At 43.8% G+C, this 16,278-nt stretch overlaps 1 protein-coding gene across 7 annotated transcripts in view; it reads right to left on the reverse strand.

The window, feature by feature from the left end:
* LOC116943217 (neurexin-1-like) overlaps nucleotides 1-16,278 on the reverse strand; it is a 394,340-nt gene that overhangs the window by 347,563 nt on the left and 30,499 nt on the right. For all 7 annotated transcript variants that reach the window (XM_032955895.2, XM_076067700.1, XM_032955893.2 and 4 more), the window contains exons 3-4: nucleotides 10,942-10,959; nucleotides 3,877-3,906 (exon numbers count right to left, since the gene is read on the reverse strand). In XM_032955895.2, coding sequence (XP_032811786.2) covers nucleotides 3,877-3,906; nucleotides 10,942-10,959 — 48 coding nt within the window. The remainder of the gene's footprint in view (nucleotides 1-3,876; nucleotides 3,907-10,941; nucleotides 10,960-16,278) is intronic.

A 16,278-nucleotide genomic window follows, 5' to 3' on the forward strand; every position in this document is an offset into this window, starting at 1 on the left:
ACTTGTTCTAATCAGTTCATGGCCTTAAACATCAACAATCATGCATGCTTCCTGGACATCCTGCTTTTTTTTGTTATTAAAGGAACAGTTTACTCCCAAAAATAATAGCTCTTATTTCACAGAATTAGTTTTTTTTGTGTGGCAGATGGTCCGACTCAAGTTTGACGAAATAAATACTTTAAAATCTGTGACAACTGAGGTGGTTCAGGTGGCGCAGAGGTCAGAGCACTGGGCTGGCACCGCTGAGGTCTCTGGTTTGAATGCTGGCAGCCACCTGCCTGTGATTTAAACCGGGTTCTCGAGTGTAGCCAAGTGATGGTCTCTACCCGATTTTAACAATGAATGCACACCAAACAAAATTTGCACTAAATATTGTTCTACACTTAATCTGGATCATTTCCAGCTCTGGGAATTCAAACATCAATATAATTTTGACAGTAATTTGACAAGCATTACCCTCATTTGGCAGAGTGGGTGGTAAAGTGCGAATATGTGGACCAGAAGTCACTTGAAGGGATCTCAAATATCAAATTCTGTGGGTTATTCTCCAACAGAAAAGTTTGCATGGCCCGCGAGAGATCCAAATGTAAACGTTGTCCCATGACACCAGAGCACAATTTTGGTAAAACAATTCTGATGTCACAAAAACAGAAAGCATTCCCTGTGATTTCTGCACTCTTAGGTGACTTTAAAAAAATTCATTGGAAAAGATTCAAACTTATGCTTGACAACTCAGAACAAAAAGCCTGGATGCGTCGCTGTGAAATAATAACTCTTGCATTTGTTGTATTTTCACAGCTAGCCTTTGCGTTTCCGTGAAATAAGAACGATGGCTTTTGTTCTTCGATTTGCATCTCCCGTTAATAACCAGCGCGATGCTTCAACCGTGACCACAAATCCTGATGCAGAGGTGTGGGTTCTACTCGTTGGGGAATTCAGATGTGAACTCGGCCTTCTGTTTTTTTTTGCTTCACCTGCTATCAATAATTTCCGACAATCGTTTGCCACTTGGGTTCAGTATTGGCCCTGTCGGATGCAAAATAATTCCTGATGGCCTCTGGGAGTCAAGCCGCTTACTCGGGGTTTTTTTTTACCTTGTGAAGTTCCGACGTGAATTAACACCTTTTTTATGTCCTCATGTCATTTTGTAGTTTTGAATAAAAAAAAGTGTCACGACTTTCCGGTCTGAAAGCACCGGAGGTCCCCCTGGTGTTGTCAATTTCGTCTTGTTCAGAATAATTTGTCACTGGCATTATTTGGCCCAATGTAAAAAAAAAAAATCCAGCAGATATCTTTTCCCTACTGTGTTTATTGGCATATATTTTATTTAAGGACATTCGTGAAAAGCTAACAGGGGACATAGGAGACAGAAGGAAAGCGGCTCTGCCAGACGTGTAAATATTTAAGTGGCAAATTTGTATTTGAATGCCCGTTCAAATTAATTTAATTACATTACCAAAGATATACCAGAGTGGAAACCACTCCGGCTTAATGTTAAAATATCTAAACTATAATAACACAAGCAATTTTCAACCATCTTCATAATTCATGCGCTAAAGTGGCTTTTATTTTCTAGCGTGTGGTTCGTGATGTTTTGCTGCACTGAATTTTGCAACGTTCGACAGGAATGATGATGCACGGTGAGCGTTATTTAGGATGTGATGAGTAAATATTTGGAAGAAAAATAAGTTAATGAGTGATATACAGACATGCATACAAAGCACTGCGAAGCCATTGTATTTCACTTTAACGCGCTATTACCGTCCAATTTGGATGAATTAAATCGTAATCGCCATTGCTATTAATTCCCCCGATTCCTGGAAACAAATTGGATTCGTGTTATTTGTTTTTCGCTCATAACGGCGTGAATTATTTATAGTCCCAGCTTCCCCCGGCTGACCCGCCCCTTGCCGCAGCCCCCTTTGTGTCAATAGGGCTAGGGATCCATGCTCCATCAAACATTCATGACACGGTAATCGCAATCAACACGCGGGACCGTTGGTGTGGAAAGGCACGTGATGCACCGTCTAAAGTGCCACCGCTCCGTACGAGACGGGGCGGCGGCAGGGACAGCGGTGAACTACCAGGCCAGCCGCGTGCTTTGCACACAGAACGGGAAAAAAAACATCGTTCTTTGTTGGTGGGGGGGGGTGTAAGGACACTCGGGAGCAGAGCTGTAGGGGAATGCATCCCTTTTCTTATTCAGCGTCGGTTAACATTGCAATGGGATATTTTGCGCTGTATTTTTCTCACGTATATATCTCCAGATCGTGTATATACTGTACGTTGTTGTTATTTTTTTTCCCCCGGCCCCACTCTGAAGGTAGTGTTTCCACTATTTCCCGGCGCTGCAATTTGACGGTGAATTACCCGCGTACGCTGTACCAGATGCTCCTACAAACGTGAACCATTTCGAGTGCACGCTTGCTTAACCCCCCCCCCCACCCCCTACTTTTAACCATCATCAATTAGTTATGAAACCAATAGCCCGCCGTACATTTTTCAGTGCTGTTCAATATTTTCACCGGTGCTCTGCGTATTTGGGGTCGTGCATAGGCGCGGCGACGCAGCCCATCCACCGCTACCTCGTCGTTGGCATCCTGCTGCCCGCAAAACCCCGAAGCACCGCGCGGTGAAACACGCCCCAAAATTGCGGGCGATTAATTATTAAAGCCCGAGTATTACACGTCCTCTAAATGCAAAATAAATTAAAAATGTGATCGAGTGTAATAAGTGCATGTGGATCATCAGAAAACCCAGCACGACTGTCCTGTATTTATTTATTTTTTGCTCCCTTCTCACCGGTGGTGGTGGTGGTGTGGAATTTTATTTTTGCGACCACGTGTCTGGCTATGCACTCAGTGGGAGGACGGTGGTAGGAGCCGGTGGGGGAAAACGTGCTTTTTTGGACTGCAATGTGTGGAGAGTGAGTAAATAAATAAATAACACTTGAATGTTGTATTCTTTGGGTCTTTCGGTAAAGTCACGTGGATAGGTTCAAAGAAAATATGAATTCCTGCAGTCACGAACGCCTTAAGTCAAGGTAACCGTTTGCGCGTGCAAGCGGGCATAAGGGAAGGACCATCCTACGGGAGCCCGTTCTCTGTAAGCGCACGGCACGTCACTCGGAGTACTGGGGCCGCTCGTGAGGACATCACTTGGCACCCAGCCAAACTTTGACATCGCGCAGGTGCCGGAGTTAACACCCCCACCCCCGCCCGTGCCTCGGCGCTCAACTCGAATAATCAACTCGCAAAATCGGCGGCGTGAATTTTCGCGCTTTCTGCGAGCTGTCGCACATTCTTTACCCTCCGCCGTCTCCTGCGAAAAATTGGGATCTCTGGAGGTGAGCAAAGAGACAGGGGACTGGTGCAGGCTTCAGCCAGGGACAGTGGGTGGCATGTCGGGGTTGTTAAGCTTCGTGTCCGTTGCTATTCAGAGGGTGAGCTACAACTCTTGAGTGCACAGTGTTGCCTTTATTAAAGCTGCACACCTGTTGGCTGTTGGCTTCCAAGCATTCCTATTATCTACAGCAGGGCCTTTCGATGCATTACAGCCTCCATACAGAGCCACTTAGCTCTGCCAGACTGCGTGCGTGATGGTGAGCAATTTCCTCTGCGTTTCCGGCTAATGCAATCATTTCTAGGCCACAGCCAGCTCATCTTCAGGCATCCCGGGATCGAATCTAAGCGCGCTCGTTCCCTTCGGTAAGAAAACTTACGCTGAGCCCAGTCGGCACCTTCAACCACGCAACACGTGTTGGCTCGGTATCACGCGTGACCCGTCGCAATTATTGCAACGAATCACGCACAGTCTTGATGGACATCTTCACGAATGTAAAAAAAAACTGTTGCTTAAATAATTAAGAGGGTTTACCTTGATCGGACAACATCAGATGTGCGAGGCCTGTGCGTTGGTGAGTGCAGAAGAGAAGTTGGTAAAGAGAACAAAAACAGGGTCATAGCACCACAATCGTCAAGAACATCATCACAATAACTGCTGTAGTGTATTGTGACAGGCAGTAGATCGTAATTTTGGTGGATTCTGGCTATTCATCAAAGGATTGTAAAGCTATTGGCCAAACATCCCTCGAGGAACTCTGCTTTATATCTCAAAGTTCAGTTTTTCTTGGATGAATGACCATTATAATTTTAGTATTATTATTGTATCAACAATATGGTAAATGTGCCGAGCAGGTAAGAGAATATCTTCACATTAAGCGGGGACATAAGGGGCCCACCTGCCACATTGAAATTCCATTGCTCAAGGCCATAATCAGGAGGAAAATTCAGTTCCACTTATTTGTGCTCATTCATTCTGACATCGCTCGCACGCTACTGGACCTGAATGTTTAACAGCTCGACATTTTGCGGCATTCTGTTTGCCGCTGAAGCAATGCGTGTCTCTTTCATTAGCATTTATCACGTGGCCCATCACAGGTGTTTTGGGGGCGCTTGTCAGAATCATTCTGGAGGAGATCACAATGAAAACATAACAGGGCAGGCAAATGATTTGCTTCCGACATTTGGAATAATTCTGATCTTCCGTGGCCAAATTTATTACCATGTGTTAGGTAAATGATGGCAAGGATGTTTTTCGTTCGGAAAGCATGCTTAATGATGCTAGCTCAAAAGTGAAATATTTAATGGCAGCAGTGTAATTTGCTATAGTTATCCATGTGCTCTTCCGTTTTTACTCGGCTTCCAAAACAACAGCGATGGCTCACGTGTATAAAGAGAAAGATTTAGAGACGCACACATTGCCTCCTCTATTTTCCACCAAAATTTCAATCGGTATGGGCGTGTCTTGCACCCATGCCTGGCCATATTATTGAAACAACAGTGTAATTTATCAAGAAACGTTCTCTCAATTAATCACTCAGCACAGCGGTGTTCGCTCGATATCAACCAGGCTGTCGCAATCTCGATAAAATGCAGGAGGACACCTGACATTGACATTAAAGGAGGTCATTAAGCATGGGTGAATGCAGAAACATCAACATAGCTTTTAGACGGAGCTGGATCGGGGCACAATTTGCAACGATGCTAATAAGACTAAAACAATGAAGGAACAGATAAAAATGGGTCAGTGTCTGTTGCGCATGAAGAAATCTTATCCGTAAATAAATCCTCCCACATTCACGTTGCTGCCAATATCCCCCAAAGAGATCCCATGTGGTCCGATAGATTGCGGGTTTTTTTTCCTTCTTCAGATGTTATTCATTTAAATGGTTTCCTTCAAATACAAATATTATGATGTTGTTGTTGTGACTGCGTATATATCATAACTGATCAAATAAAATAAAAGCATATATATAAAAAATAGGGAGGTTTTGCCCTAGTCTGCACAGGACTCCAATGTGATATCTCCAACGTGATATTATTGCAGCATAAAAACAGGTGTTGTGGCAAGGATGGATGTGGACATGTCTGGCGTGAGGTGTAATGAGGCACGGCATGCACACCGCCTTTTGGCAGGGTTAAAGGACCATTTTATTCCATTCTTTGCGGGGGGGCGACTGATGCCCAATAGGCGTTTCTCTCTCGGGATGATGAGGGAGCCGTGTTGTTGTTTGCTAATGCCGGGCCCTGTCTGCGGAATTCGCTTGCCAGCTCCTTCTCTCGTGGCCTCCTCCACCCAACATCTCGCCACCGCCCCCTCCACATCTCCTGGTGCCCCCCCCTCCATCCTCCTTTACAAAAAATCATATCCTCTCTCTCTCCCCGTCACTACCACCCACGGGCGCGTTTTCTCTTCCTCTCCCCCACCCTCCCTCCCAGTCCACAAAGCCGCCCCATCTGCTTGGCTGCGATACCAGCATCGGAGAAGAGGTGTGAAAAATGAACTGAGAGTGTTTCTTTTATTCCCTTTCGTCGTAGACGATCATTAGGCTTGTCGGAAGATGATTTCAGCTTCTGTGCTGAAACGCTGTTGAGACTTTGTCTAATAACACACATCCATTTCATTGCATTTCCTTAAATATTATGGCCCTTGCCCTGGTTTGTAAACGTCTATTTATTGCCCGTTGCTCATCTTACTCATTGCAGATGATGTAAGGCAGTGGACCCGCTTTGGCAGAAAAACAATTTCTGCAGATTTGCAGTGGCAGACGGTCCAATATGCCAAAACAGAGAAGACCTCCAACCAAGGCGACGGGGCGATGGAATCAGCTGGCGTGCAGCTGTGTTTCAGGTAGATTATTACTTGGCAGAATCGTGAAAGATGCTGGTGGCTCGTGGATTGACCCAAGGCTGCTGATGATGGATACCAAAAACTGTATGATGTGTATACATCAACAGTTTGTGACTTTAACTGACTCGTTCTTTTGGGTTTACTCTGTATAAAACAAGGACATTTAAAATACGTGATTTGTAATAATTATAGCAGACTTTGTGGTTTGTGGCTCAAGGTGATTATAGCGTGGGCACGAGCAATTGGTATGCTTTGAAAGGAGATGCCCAGGTGGGGTGGGATGGAGGGGGGGGGGGTGATTTAACAAGGTCCAATTTGCAGTTAAGAGACATTGGAAAGCAGGTTTGTGGAAAAAAATCAGGTGTGCACGCACGTCCATGCTGGCCAAGTGCAGCACGTGACCTTGCACTGAAATTAGTGTTTTTTGAAAGTTTCCGTAGTCTGTGAGGGAGTTTGGTGCAAGTGTGCTGCAGTAATAGTGGCTATGTCGAACTGCTAATTAGAGGACTGCTGAATATGAAACACTCCAGTTTGAGCCTAGAGTATTTCATGAAGTTAATATGAGCTAATAAAAATGGATAGTGTAAAAAAAACGTTAATTTCTAACTTTTATGATGCTTCATCCTTTTTTTTACGTGCGATAATTTGCGTCAAGTTTCACTGAAAGAAAAAGAACGGCTTAAAGTTTTCGTGACTGCAAGGATTCATCTGCTGATGTGTAAACTTTGACTTTAACATAGCTATTTCTGTGACCAGTCACAAGCTAATCCCTCAGCTATTTCAATGCTAAATTCTCCTGTTTGATATGTAAACCCCTTTGTCAAGGTGCCTCACTTCTCTCACCCAGCTTAAAAGACGCTACGAATCTTAGCAGCGTTCATTGAAGTTCTGTCGTCCCGACAGTTCTGTTCCTTCACCTGAAGAAGGCTACTTGTGTTGTGGCCGAAACGTCGTGAGAATTGTATTTTATTATGTTTCATTTTTATTATTTTATTTCCATTCTACGTGACTTTACCGAAAGAACCAAAGAAGAAAAAAGAACGGCGATTCCTGTTTAACTGCGGTGCGTCACACTTCATTCTCACGCTTGACAGAATAGCTTGTCGTCGTCGTCCCCCCTCCCCCCCCCCAAAGAAAATTACTCAGTGTCATTGTCATTCATCATCGCACTGATTTGTGTTCATTAGGATGATTTTAAGCTGCCTGTTTTTGTGTGTGTGTGTGGAAGTAGGGAGTTTTTTGCCGACCACTTTTGCCTGACAGCTGCGACGTCAGTGAAGTCTCTCCAAGCTAATCGGTTGCGCACAGATATGGGAAATTTCACGCGTGCCGCTCACACCGCCCCATGCGTTTATTGCCCTTGCATCTTTCTTAGAAATATTATTTGTCGTTCCTTTGACTCTTATAAAACGGAGGACCTTTGTAAATATTGTCCTGCATGCGCCGCCAACTTCGGGAGAGTCCTGGATCCCAGTGTAACAGAGAAACTGCGGGGTCAATTATCAACTGGGCTCCCATATTCCTCTGTATTGCCATGCTGCATAATTCATCGTATATCATGATGCTTATTCTTTACAAGGGCTCCGTAAATGCTGACGGAACATGGTTATTTATTATTAAGAGCAATTAATATTTCAAGGAGGGTCTATTCCATACCTCGACAAATATTTGCATTTTAAAGCTGCCGGCCGTAATTACGCGCTCTGCTTGAAGGTTGAAAAATACTTTGTGCGACGTATTTTGGGAATTTAAACGTGAAGGTGGGTTTCTTTGGGGCCCTGAGGTCAAAGCGCTGAGCCGGCACCGTTGGGATAAAACGAGGTTCGAATGCAGGTTTCAGCCACCCATGGCCAAACTGGGTTCTCAAGTGCAGCGAGTTGTTGGTCACAGCTCGGCTAGTTGAGGTGGTTCGGCACCGTGGAAGGATGCCCCTCGGTATAGACTCCCCCAGGAACTCTATCGGGCAGCAGCAGCAGCAGCGTCTCACTGGGCGAAGACCCTGGGGCCGGCCCAGGACCATGCTGCTGCTGGCGGTGGGCCGACGTCGCTCGGCTGGTCTGGGAATTCCCCAGGAAGAGCTAGAGTCTGTCGCCAGGGAAATGGAGGTCTGGACCGCCCTAAATGCTGCCACCGTGACCCTCACCAGGATAAGCGGACTGAGAAACGAACGAACGAATGAACGAAAAAAAAACTGGCGCTGAAAATGGCAAACAAAAGTTGGGCAACCTTGCAATGAAGATCGCTACTGCAGGGTGTGTGGGGGAGTGCAGTGCCCCTGGTGTGTTATTGAGAGGTCACTTGAAGGGATCTCAGAATCAGTTCTGTGATACATACTTTTGCATGTCATTCTCCAACACTGCGTGTGATTCACAGCTCTGTGAGAGTGGACAATTTTTCCTCTCAAGACTTATAACACAATTGTAGTAAAATGTATTAAAAGAAAACAAATATTGATTTAACACGTAGGCTTTCGCGACCAATATTATTCATAATAAAGGTTTTTGGGTTAGATCGCGTTTATTTATAAATGTGTTGTAACCCTCCACCACCCGACACGGCCAATCAGCAAAAAAAAAGTGTCACGTTGACAAAAGACAAATAATTCACTACTTCAGCCCACCGGTGTGTTGAAGAGTGAATCCACATTTACAGTTTGAGTACGACGTTTCGCTGGTAAATACATCCAGCATCATCGGGCAATTCTGGGCAATTCGGGCAATTCTGGCGAATTGCCCGATGATGCTGAATGTATTTACCAGCGAAACGTCGTACTCAAACTGTAAATGTGGATTAACTCTTCAACACACCGGTGGGCTGAAGTAGTGAATTATTTGTCTTTTGTCAACGTGACACTTTTTTTTTTGCTGATTGGCCGTGTCGGGTGGTGGAGGGTTACGACACATTTATAAATAAACGCGATCTAACCCAAAAACCTTTATTATGAAAAATATTGATTTATTTTAAAATGAGTGAAAATGTGTGTAGGTGGTGCAGGTGAGACAGTCTTAAGGTTGTGGGAATAAAAAGAAAATAATTTTAGAAATGGCAATATTACATGGCGCTACACGTCACATGTGCGTGGTATTTTTTTATCTCACAAAATAAGCTCCTTCCAAGTTTTTTTTTGGGGGGGAGGTCAATAAAACAAATAATTTAAAAGAAAAAAAACGGAGATTGGAAGTGAGAATCCACAGCTTTTGTAAATATTATGGTTTCCGAGTGCTGCCTTCACCCCCCCCCCCCCCTCGAAAAAGGTTCCATCCCTCCCCCTGGCCCAGCCAACATCAATCCCACCTGGGAGCGCCCCAGCGATTACAGGGCACTTGTTAATATATCAGCTCAGCTGGGGAAAAGCTTCTTACTGGCTTGGACTATGGAGGTAATTCCCTTGCCCTAGCCAGCAGCCACCCACCCCTGGCCTAGACTTTGGGCTGCCTAAATAAGAGATCACATCCTCGAAGCTCTATGTGGGTAGAACCGGCTTTACCACGGTGCCTTGATTCCTACTCTCCAAGCATTAAAGCCACCTGGTGCATCTGAGACAGTTCCCTCTTGTGTGATTTAAAATATAAATCTCCCTTTCTCTTACCCTTAGAAATCTTTTGGCCAATTTTGCAGTGTCACATGGCCCGCAGGCCCACTTAAACGCTTTGGCTAATGGGGGGCGTTAGCTCTTAGTGAAAGGTTGCGGCAGCGTTAAGCCGTGTGGAGTGCCCTAATAGGCGTATTTTACGAAAGTGCGTGGCCGACGCTGTTGACTTTCCTTCCACGCTTTGAAATCTCGCAAAGAGCCCTGGTTTGCGAAAAAGCGGCACGCCAGACGTTTGATTCATCTCCATTATCGTCGCGTCATTTTTTGTTGTTGCGCTCAAGAATGCAACTTGGCTGGATTTCACGAAGCCGCGCCATTAATGAATGAACAGGGCAGCATCCATCAAATGTCCATTATGGGAATAGCGATGCATGGGCATTCGGTCTGGCGAGCGTGAAACTAAAAGGGAGGCGAAACTATGCATGAGCGAAAGCAGTGTGTGTTTGTGTTATATTTTCTTTTGATATGCAACTGTAACGCAGCAGATGGCAATCAGCCTGCAAACGAATGACCCTTTGCGGCCGTGTACAAAAAGAACATCTGTTTGTCAGCGTGAATACTTCCTTCCCTATATGGGTTTATTGGCAGAAAAAAATACGCTTGTGGATTATATGGCTGGGAAATAACAGAAATAGACGTGTGTAGAGTAACCATTTAATTGGAGATTTAAAATACTGTATATTGATTCGTAGCAATTATATATTTCTTCATAGTTAGTTTGCACCACATTAAAATAGGGTGAATTATTTTAACGAATGTAATGGTTCTGCACATCCATGCTTGTGCAAATGTAAAATAATGTAGGCATTACTAGGTCGAACAAAGACACGTGGAGGGGAATGCCTTGACAGCATCTAATTAATTCCGTAATAATTGCGACAGTCAAGTGCTCCCAAAAAAAACGTTCTTCGCATCAGCTTAAATTAAAATCCGCCAATTTATTTTCATTTTTTTCCACACATCAGTTAGCCTTACGTATAATAGCACATGCGAGCAATTCTTTGAGTAACCTATGTATGGCAATTTACGAAACCAGTTCATGCAATATCTCTCAGCAATTACAAAAAAACACAGCATACTCAAGCCTGGCGATGCATGCAAAGCTCCAAGTGTTAAGGCCAATGACAGACGGCATGCAAGGCACGAGAACACCTTACCTGGCATGGTGTTTTCCTCTGGAGACAGAGAGAGGCATTTGAGGAGGTGAAAGGTCAGAAAAGATGGGAATAAGAGCAAGAAAAGGGCAGAAAATGAATACAGTGGACGTAGGGGAGAGATGAGTTGCGATGGGAAGTGGGAATCAAAAATAATAAATAAGAAAAATAGAAAGTCATGAAGATGGCAATTGGTTTGAAGATGGACAGGGAAAGGAATGGGAAACAGTAGAGTAGAAGACAATAGGAAGGAGAGAGAAACACACACGCACCCATCATTACGTGAGGCATGCTGTTGTATATCCACTTTGCATGGCAAGTCATGCAAAAACAACCGTTCAAACACAACCGTTGCATCTTGCGATGCACAACCTTGACTCCCGTTGTCATGGGATCCTGTAACGTCCTCTCGTAACTCTAAAAGTCATCGCGCTATCTCGTGACATCGCAAACCGATCAGCATTGGTACACTGATATTTCTGCTTGGGTTACAATGTCACACGAATCTTCTTCACAGGTTTATTCATGAATTGCTTTACTTTCTTTTGTTATTTACGCGTGTGAAGATTTCCAGTAATTGCTCACCGGATATTGGGAATGTACTAAAGCATATTTGAATTTTTGTTAGCATTTTGCCGAGTGAGGCAATGCTGATGTTTACAAAAATCCTCCATATCCAGTAAGTAATACTATAGCACAAATCGCCTTCCCGTCCTGGACAAAAGCCAAACAGCACGCAGCACAGTAATGAAAAGATTCATGTTAATATTCATTGCTTTCATTGCAGAGACTCGCAGTCTTGTGGTAATTGTGAACATTACTCTTTTTCTTACTTTGTTACCGCCGTTCACCATTTCTAACGAGTACAAGCTGGCAATAATGAACACATTTATAACATAATAACAATCGTATATCTTTAAAAAAAAAACATCACAAACCATACAGAAATGTATAGAATAGGTTCCGTAGCCCTCGACGTCCTAGCTCTGGAGCGACGCTAACACGCAGAAGAGAGAGTCCTTGGCCGCTCGATTTTGAGCCGCGAGATTTGCGTCAACTCCACAGAACGTGACAGACGGGCTCGTGATGAATGAATCTCCCACCATTGGCGGCCACCTCAACCGCCATTAAGGTGAACGCCGTGGAAAAAAATATAAAGTTCTTCGTCATTCATTTATTTTCTTCGTCCGTTACAAATTAGCACCCCTTGACAGTGACTGATGCTCGGGAAAATTTGCCGGTGTAGAGCGGCGTGCCAGCCCGAACGGGCTGAATGCTAATTAAAGTGAAAGAGCCCTCTTGCGTGATAATCAATCTAATGACAAATGGTCATTAGCCCAGGTAAAGCCGATTCGTTGTTCACACGTTAGGAGCTATTAACATCATAATATTTTTAATTTAGGCGCTGTGGATCATGTGAAACCACATCAACTGCCAAGACCTTTGCTCTGTAAGTAATATTTTTCTATCAGTTACCGGTAACAAGCACCTACGTACGAAGAAATGTGCAGCATGATAAATGCTCGGGGATATTTATTATATTATATTGCATGTGCGTGTTGAATCGTATCAAAATACTTTTGTGGGGCAGCCTGAATTTGTTTTTGGCTTGCAGCTGACTGTGTTGAGTAAAACGTTTTTTTTAATAACGTAACAAAAGTAAGTTTTTACTTTCAATGCCGAATTCATGCTGTGGCTTCCTGAAAACGTGCGTGTACATACAGTGAGGGAAAAAAAGCATTTGATCCCCTGCTGATTTTGTACGTTTGCCCACTGACAAAAAAATGATCAGTCTATAATTTTAATGGTAGGTTTATTTAAACAGTGAGAGACAGAATAACAACAAGAAAATCCAGAAAAAAGGCATGTCAAAAATGTTATAAATTGATTTGCATTTTAATGAGGGATATAAGCACTTGACCCCCTCTCAATCAGAAAGATTTCTGGCTCCCAGGTGTCTTTAATACAGGTAACGAGCTGAGATGAGGAGCACACTCTTAAAGGGAGTGCTCCTAATCTCAGCTTGTTACCTGTATAAAAGACACCTGTCCACAGAAGCAATCAATCAGATTCCAAACTCTCCACCATCGCCAAGACCAAAGAGCTCTCCAAGGATGTCAGGGACAAGATTGTAGACCTACACAAGGCTGGAATGGGCTACAAGACCATTGCCAAGCAGCTTGGTCAGAAGGTGACAACAGTTGGTGCGATTATTCGCAAATGGAAGAAACACAAAATAACTGTCAATCTCCCTCGGCCTGGGGCTCCATGCAAGATCTCACCTCGTGGAGTTGCAATGATCATGAGAACGGTGAGGAATCAGCCCAGAACTACACGGGAGGATCTTGTCAATGATCTCAAGGCAGCTGGGACCATAGTCACCAAGAAAACAATTGGTAACACACTACGCCGTGAAGGACTGAAATCCTGCAGCGCCCGCAAGGTCCCCCTGCTCAAGAAAGCACATTTACATGCCCGCCTGAAGTTTGCCAATGAATATCTGAATGATTCAGAGGACAACTGGGTGAAAGTGTTGTGGTCAGATGAGACCAAAATGGAGCTCTTTGGCATCAACTCAACTCGCCGTGTTTGGAGGAGGAGGAACGCTGCCTATGACCCCAAGAACACCATCCCCACCGTCAAACATGGGGGTGGAAACATTATGCTTTGGGGTATTTTTCTGCTAAGGGGACAGGACAACTTCACCGCATCAAAGGGACGATGGACGGGGCCATGTACCGTCAAATCTTGGGTGAGAACCTCCTTCTCTCAGCCAGGGCATTGAAAATGGGTCGTGGATGTGTATTCCAGCACGACAATGACCCAAAACACACGGCCAAGGCAATAAAAGAGTGGATCAAGAAGAAGCACATTAAGGTCCTGGAGTGGCCTAGCCAGTCCCCAGACCTTAATCCCATAGTAAATCTGTGGAGGGAGCTGAAGGTTCGAGTTGCCAAACGTCAGCCTCGAAACCTTAATGACTTGGAGAAGATCTGCAGAGAGGAGTGGGACAAAATCCCTCCTGAGATGTGTGCAAACCTGGTGGCCAACTACAAGAAACGTCTGACCTCTGTGATTGCCAACAATGGTTTTGCCACCAAGTACTAAGTCATGTTTTGCAGAGGGGTCAAATACTTATTTCCCTCATTAAAATGCAAATCAATTTATAACATTTTTGACATGCGTTTTTCTGGATTTTGTTGTTGTTATTCTGTCTCTCACTGTTCAAATAAACCTACCATTAAAATTATAGACTGATCATTTCTTTGTCAGTGGGCAAACGTACAAAATCAGCAGGGGATCAAATACTTTTTTCCCTCACTGTATATGCATAGCTATAGAAATATATACCCGGGCATGGAAATGTGATCGCAAAGTGATTCCATTTAAATGTTTTCAAGAAAGTCGTTGAATCAATATTTGAATAGATACCTATAAATAAATAAACAAAACAAATTAATGCCTAAATTAATTAAATGCCTCTGCGTAACCTCAAATGTCAGTTCAATGTGTGTACATTGAAAGGAGGCCGGCGATGCATCGATCCAGGAGGAGGGAGGCACGGCTGAGGGCAGAAGCAAATTTAACTAAGACTGTTCCTCACCAATCACAATTCATTGACTGCACCTCCATATCTACACGAGTGAGCAACGTAGGCCGGCAGTTATCTCTTGGTCATTGAAAATAGCATTTTGTGTTCCAGCCTGTATTAAATTTGTTTTAAAATATGTATAATAACAGTGTTGGTCCTGCATATCTCTTCGGCCACATTCATGAATCGTCAGTTGCAAGCATTTGTGCTCTCTGGCCCCATTGCAGACTCTTACAAAGGTGGGCATTATCTCTCAATAAATGTTTCATCAATCTGTATTCTCACGCAAGCAGCTGTAATGGCATTCCAAATTACTTCTTCTAAAACGGCTGGTTTGTAGGTGCAGTCTTGAAGAAAGTCCATCGTGTCTCATTACCTCGCAGATTAGTTCACGGGCAAGTTTGAGACTGGCAGCGTTTGCAGGACAAGAGTCCAATTAAACGGGTTCTGTCAAAACTCTACTCGAGCCAATCACAGTTGAACAAGTGCACTGGCACCCAATGAGGGATACGATTATCACGGTTGGCTACGTACGATGCGAAATACAATTCAACATAGATGCAAACAATTCCAATCTGTTTGCTACCAATTAGAATCTAAAAAATAAAGAAACAATTGCATAGAAGGGAGAAAACAAATTAAACAAGAATTAAAAAATGAGATGAAGAAATGGCTCTTCACACACAAAATAAAAGTTAATGCTCCATCAAAATGAATTTAGGCTTGAAACTCATTTAAAATGGTTTGAACCCACGTGGCTTGGGGGCTTTTGTCAGCCCACTAAAGCAAAGCAAACGTAATGGGTATTAAAAGGGTGTCAGAGCAAATACAACAGCGTTTGTGCAGCCTTCTCCACTCCCCCGATCGCAGTCACCTCTACCACCCTCAAAAAATAAATACGCGTGCGTCTGTATCACTAGCCGGCACTAATGCACGAACGCACGCTTGTGAAATCTAAATCCGGGTGGGTGGGTGGGTGGCGGGGGTCACTTGTTTATCTTGGGCTAATGTTTGAGGTTTTTTTTTACTACTTAATAATGTTAAGTCTTGAGCAAGCAAAGCCATCAGAAAAAGGTGGCCTGGCCAGCCCCCCCACCACCCACCCCCAGCTCCCTCCTCCCACGCTGCTGCCAGCATCCACTGCGAGTTGCGCTTTGCCTGTTTTATATCGAATGACCCTCGTCCGAGGCTCGGTCATTGGACTCATGCATAATTCACGTCCGCAAACACATTACACCGTGAGCGCGCGCGGCATTAATAGTTTATTCCACAGCGATGATAGGAGATTAGCTCTGATATGGAGAACGCCGAATTAATGAGGTCGCCAGTCAAACCTCCCTTTTCTTTTCTTTTTGTCTTTTTTTGCATTTTTTTTTCAAAAAACATATCTGAAATTCGCAAACCAATTCTCCTTTGATTTTAAATGAATAGCACCAGAGATTCTAGTAAATAAATAATGAATTGTGCGCATAAATACATTTTTACCATTTTTTTTTGGTCGTCAATTTTAAGCATTTTCTTTTCTCCATGTCTGTTTTGTTTTTTTTTATCTCGCGGTGTACATGTGCACGTCTGGATTTTCTTTATTGTTTTAACGTGCGGCTACATTTGTATTTTTGTTAGCAGCTCAGGCGAAAAAAAAGTTTCGTGCGCACAGCCACCGTGGAAAAACACTTTAAAGCGTCACCTGAATAAATAATAGACCGTGGAAAAAATTAAATCTCTTTCGTGTGTACGTCACACATTAA

Source organism: Petromyzon marinus, chromosome 17 (genome assembly GCF_048934315.1).
Source record: "Petromyzon marinus isolate PM22_M1 ecotype Great Lakes invasive population chromosome 17, UKy_Petmar_22M1.pri1.0, whole genome shotgun sequence".
Lineage (NCBI taxonomy): Eukaryota > Metazoa > Chordata > Hyperoartia > Petromyzontiformes > Petromyzontidae > Petromyzon > Petromyzon marinus.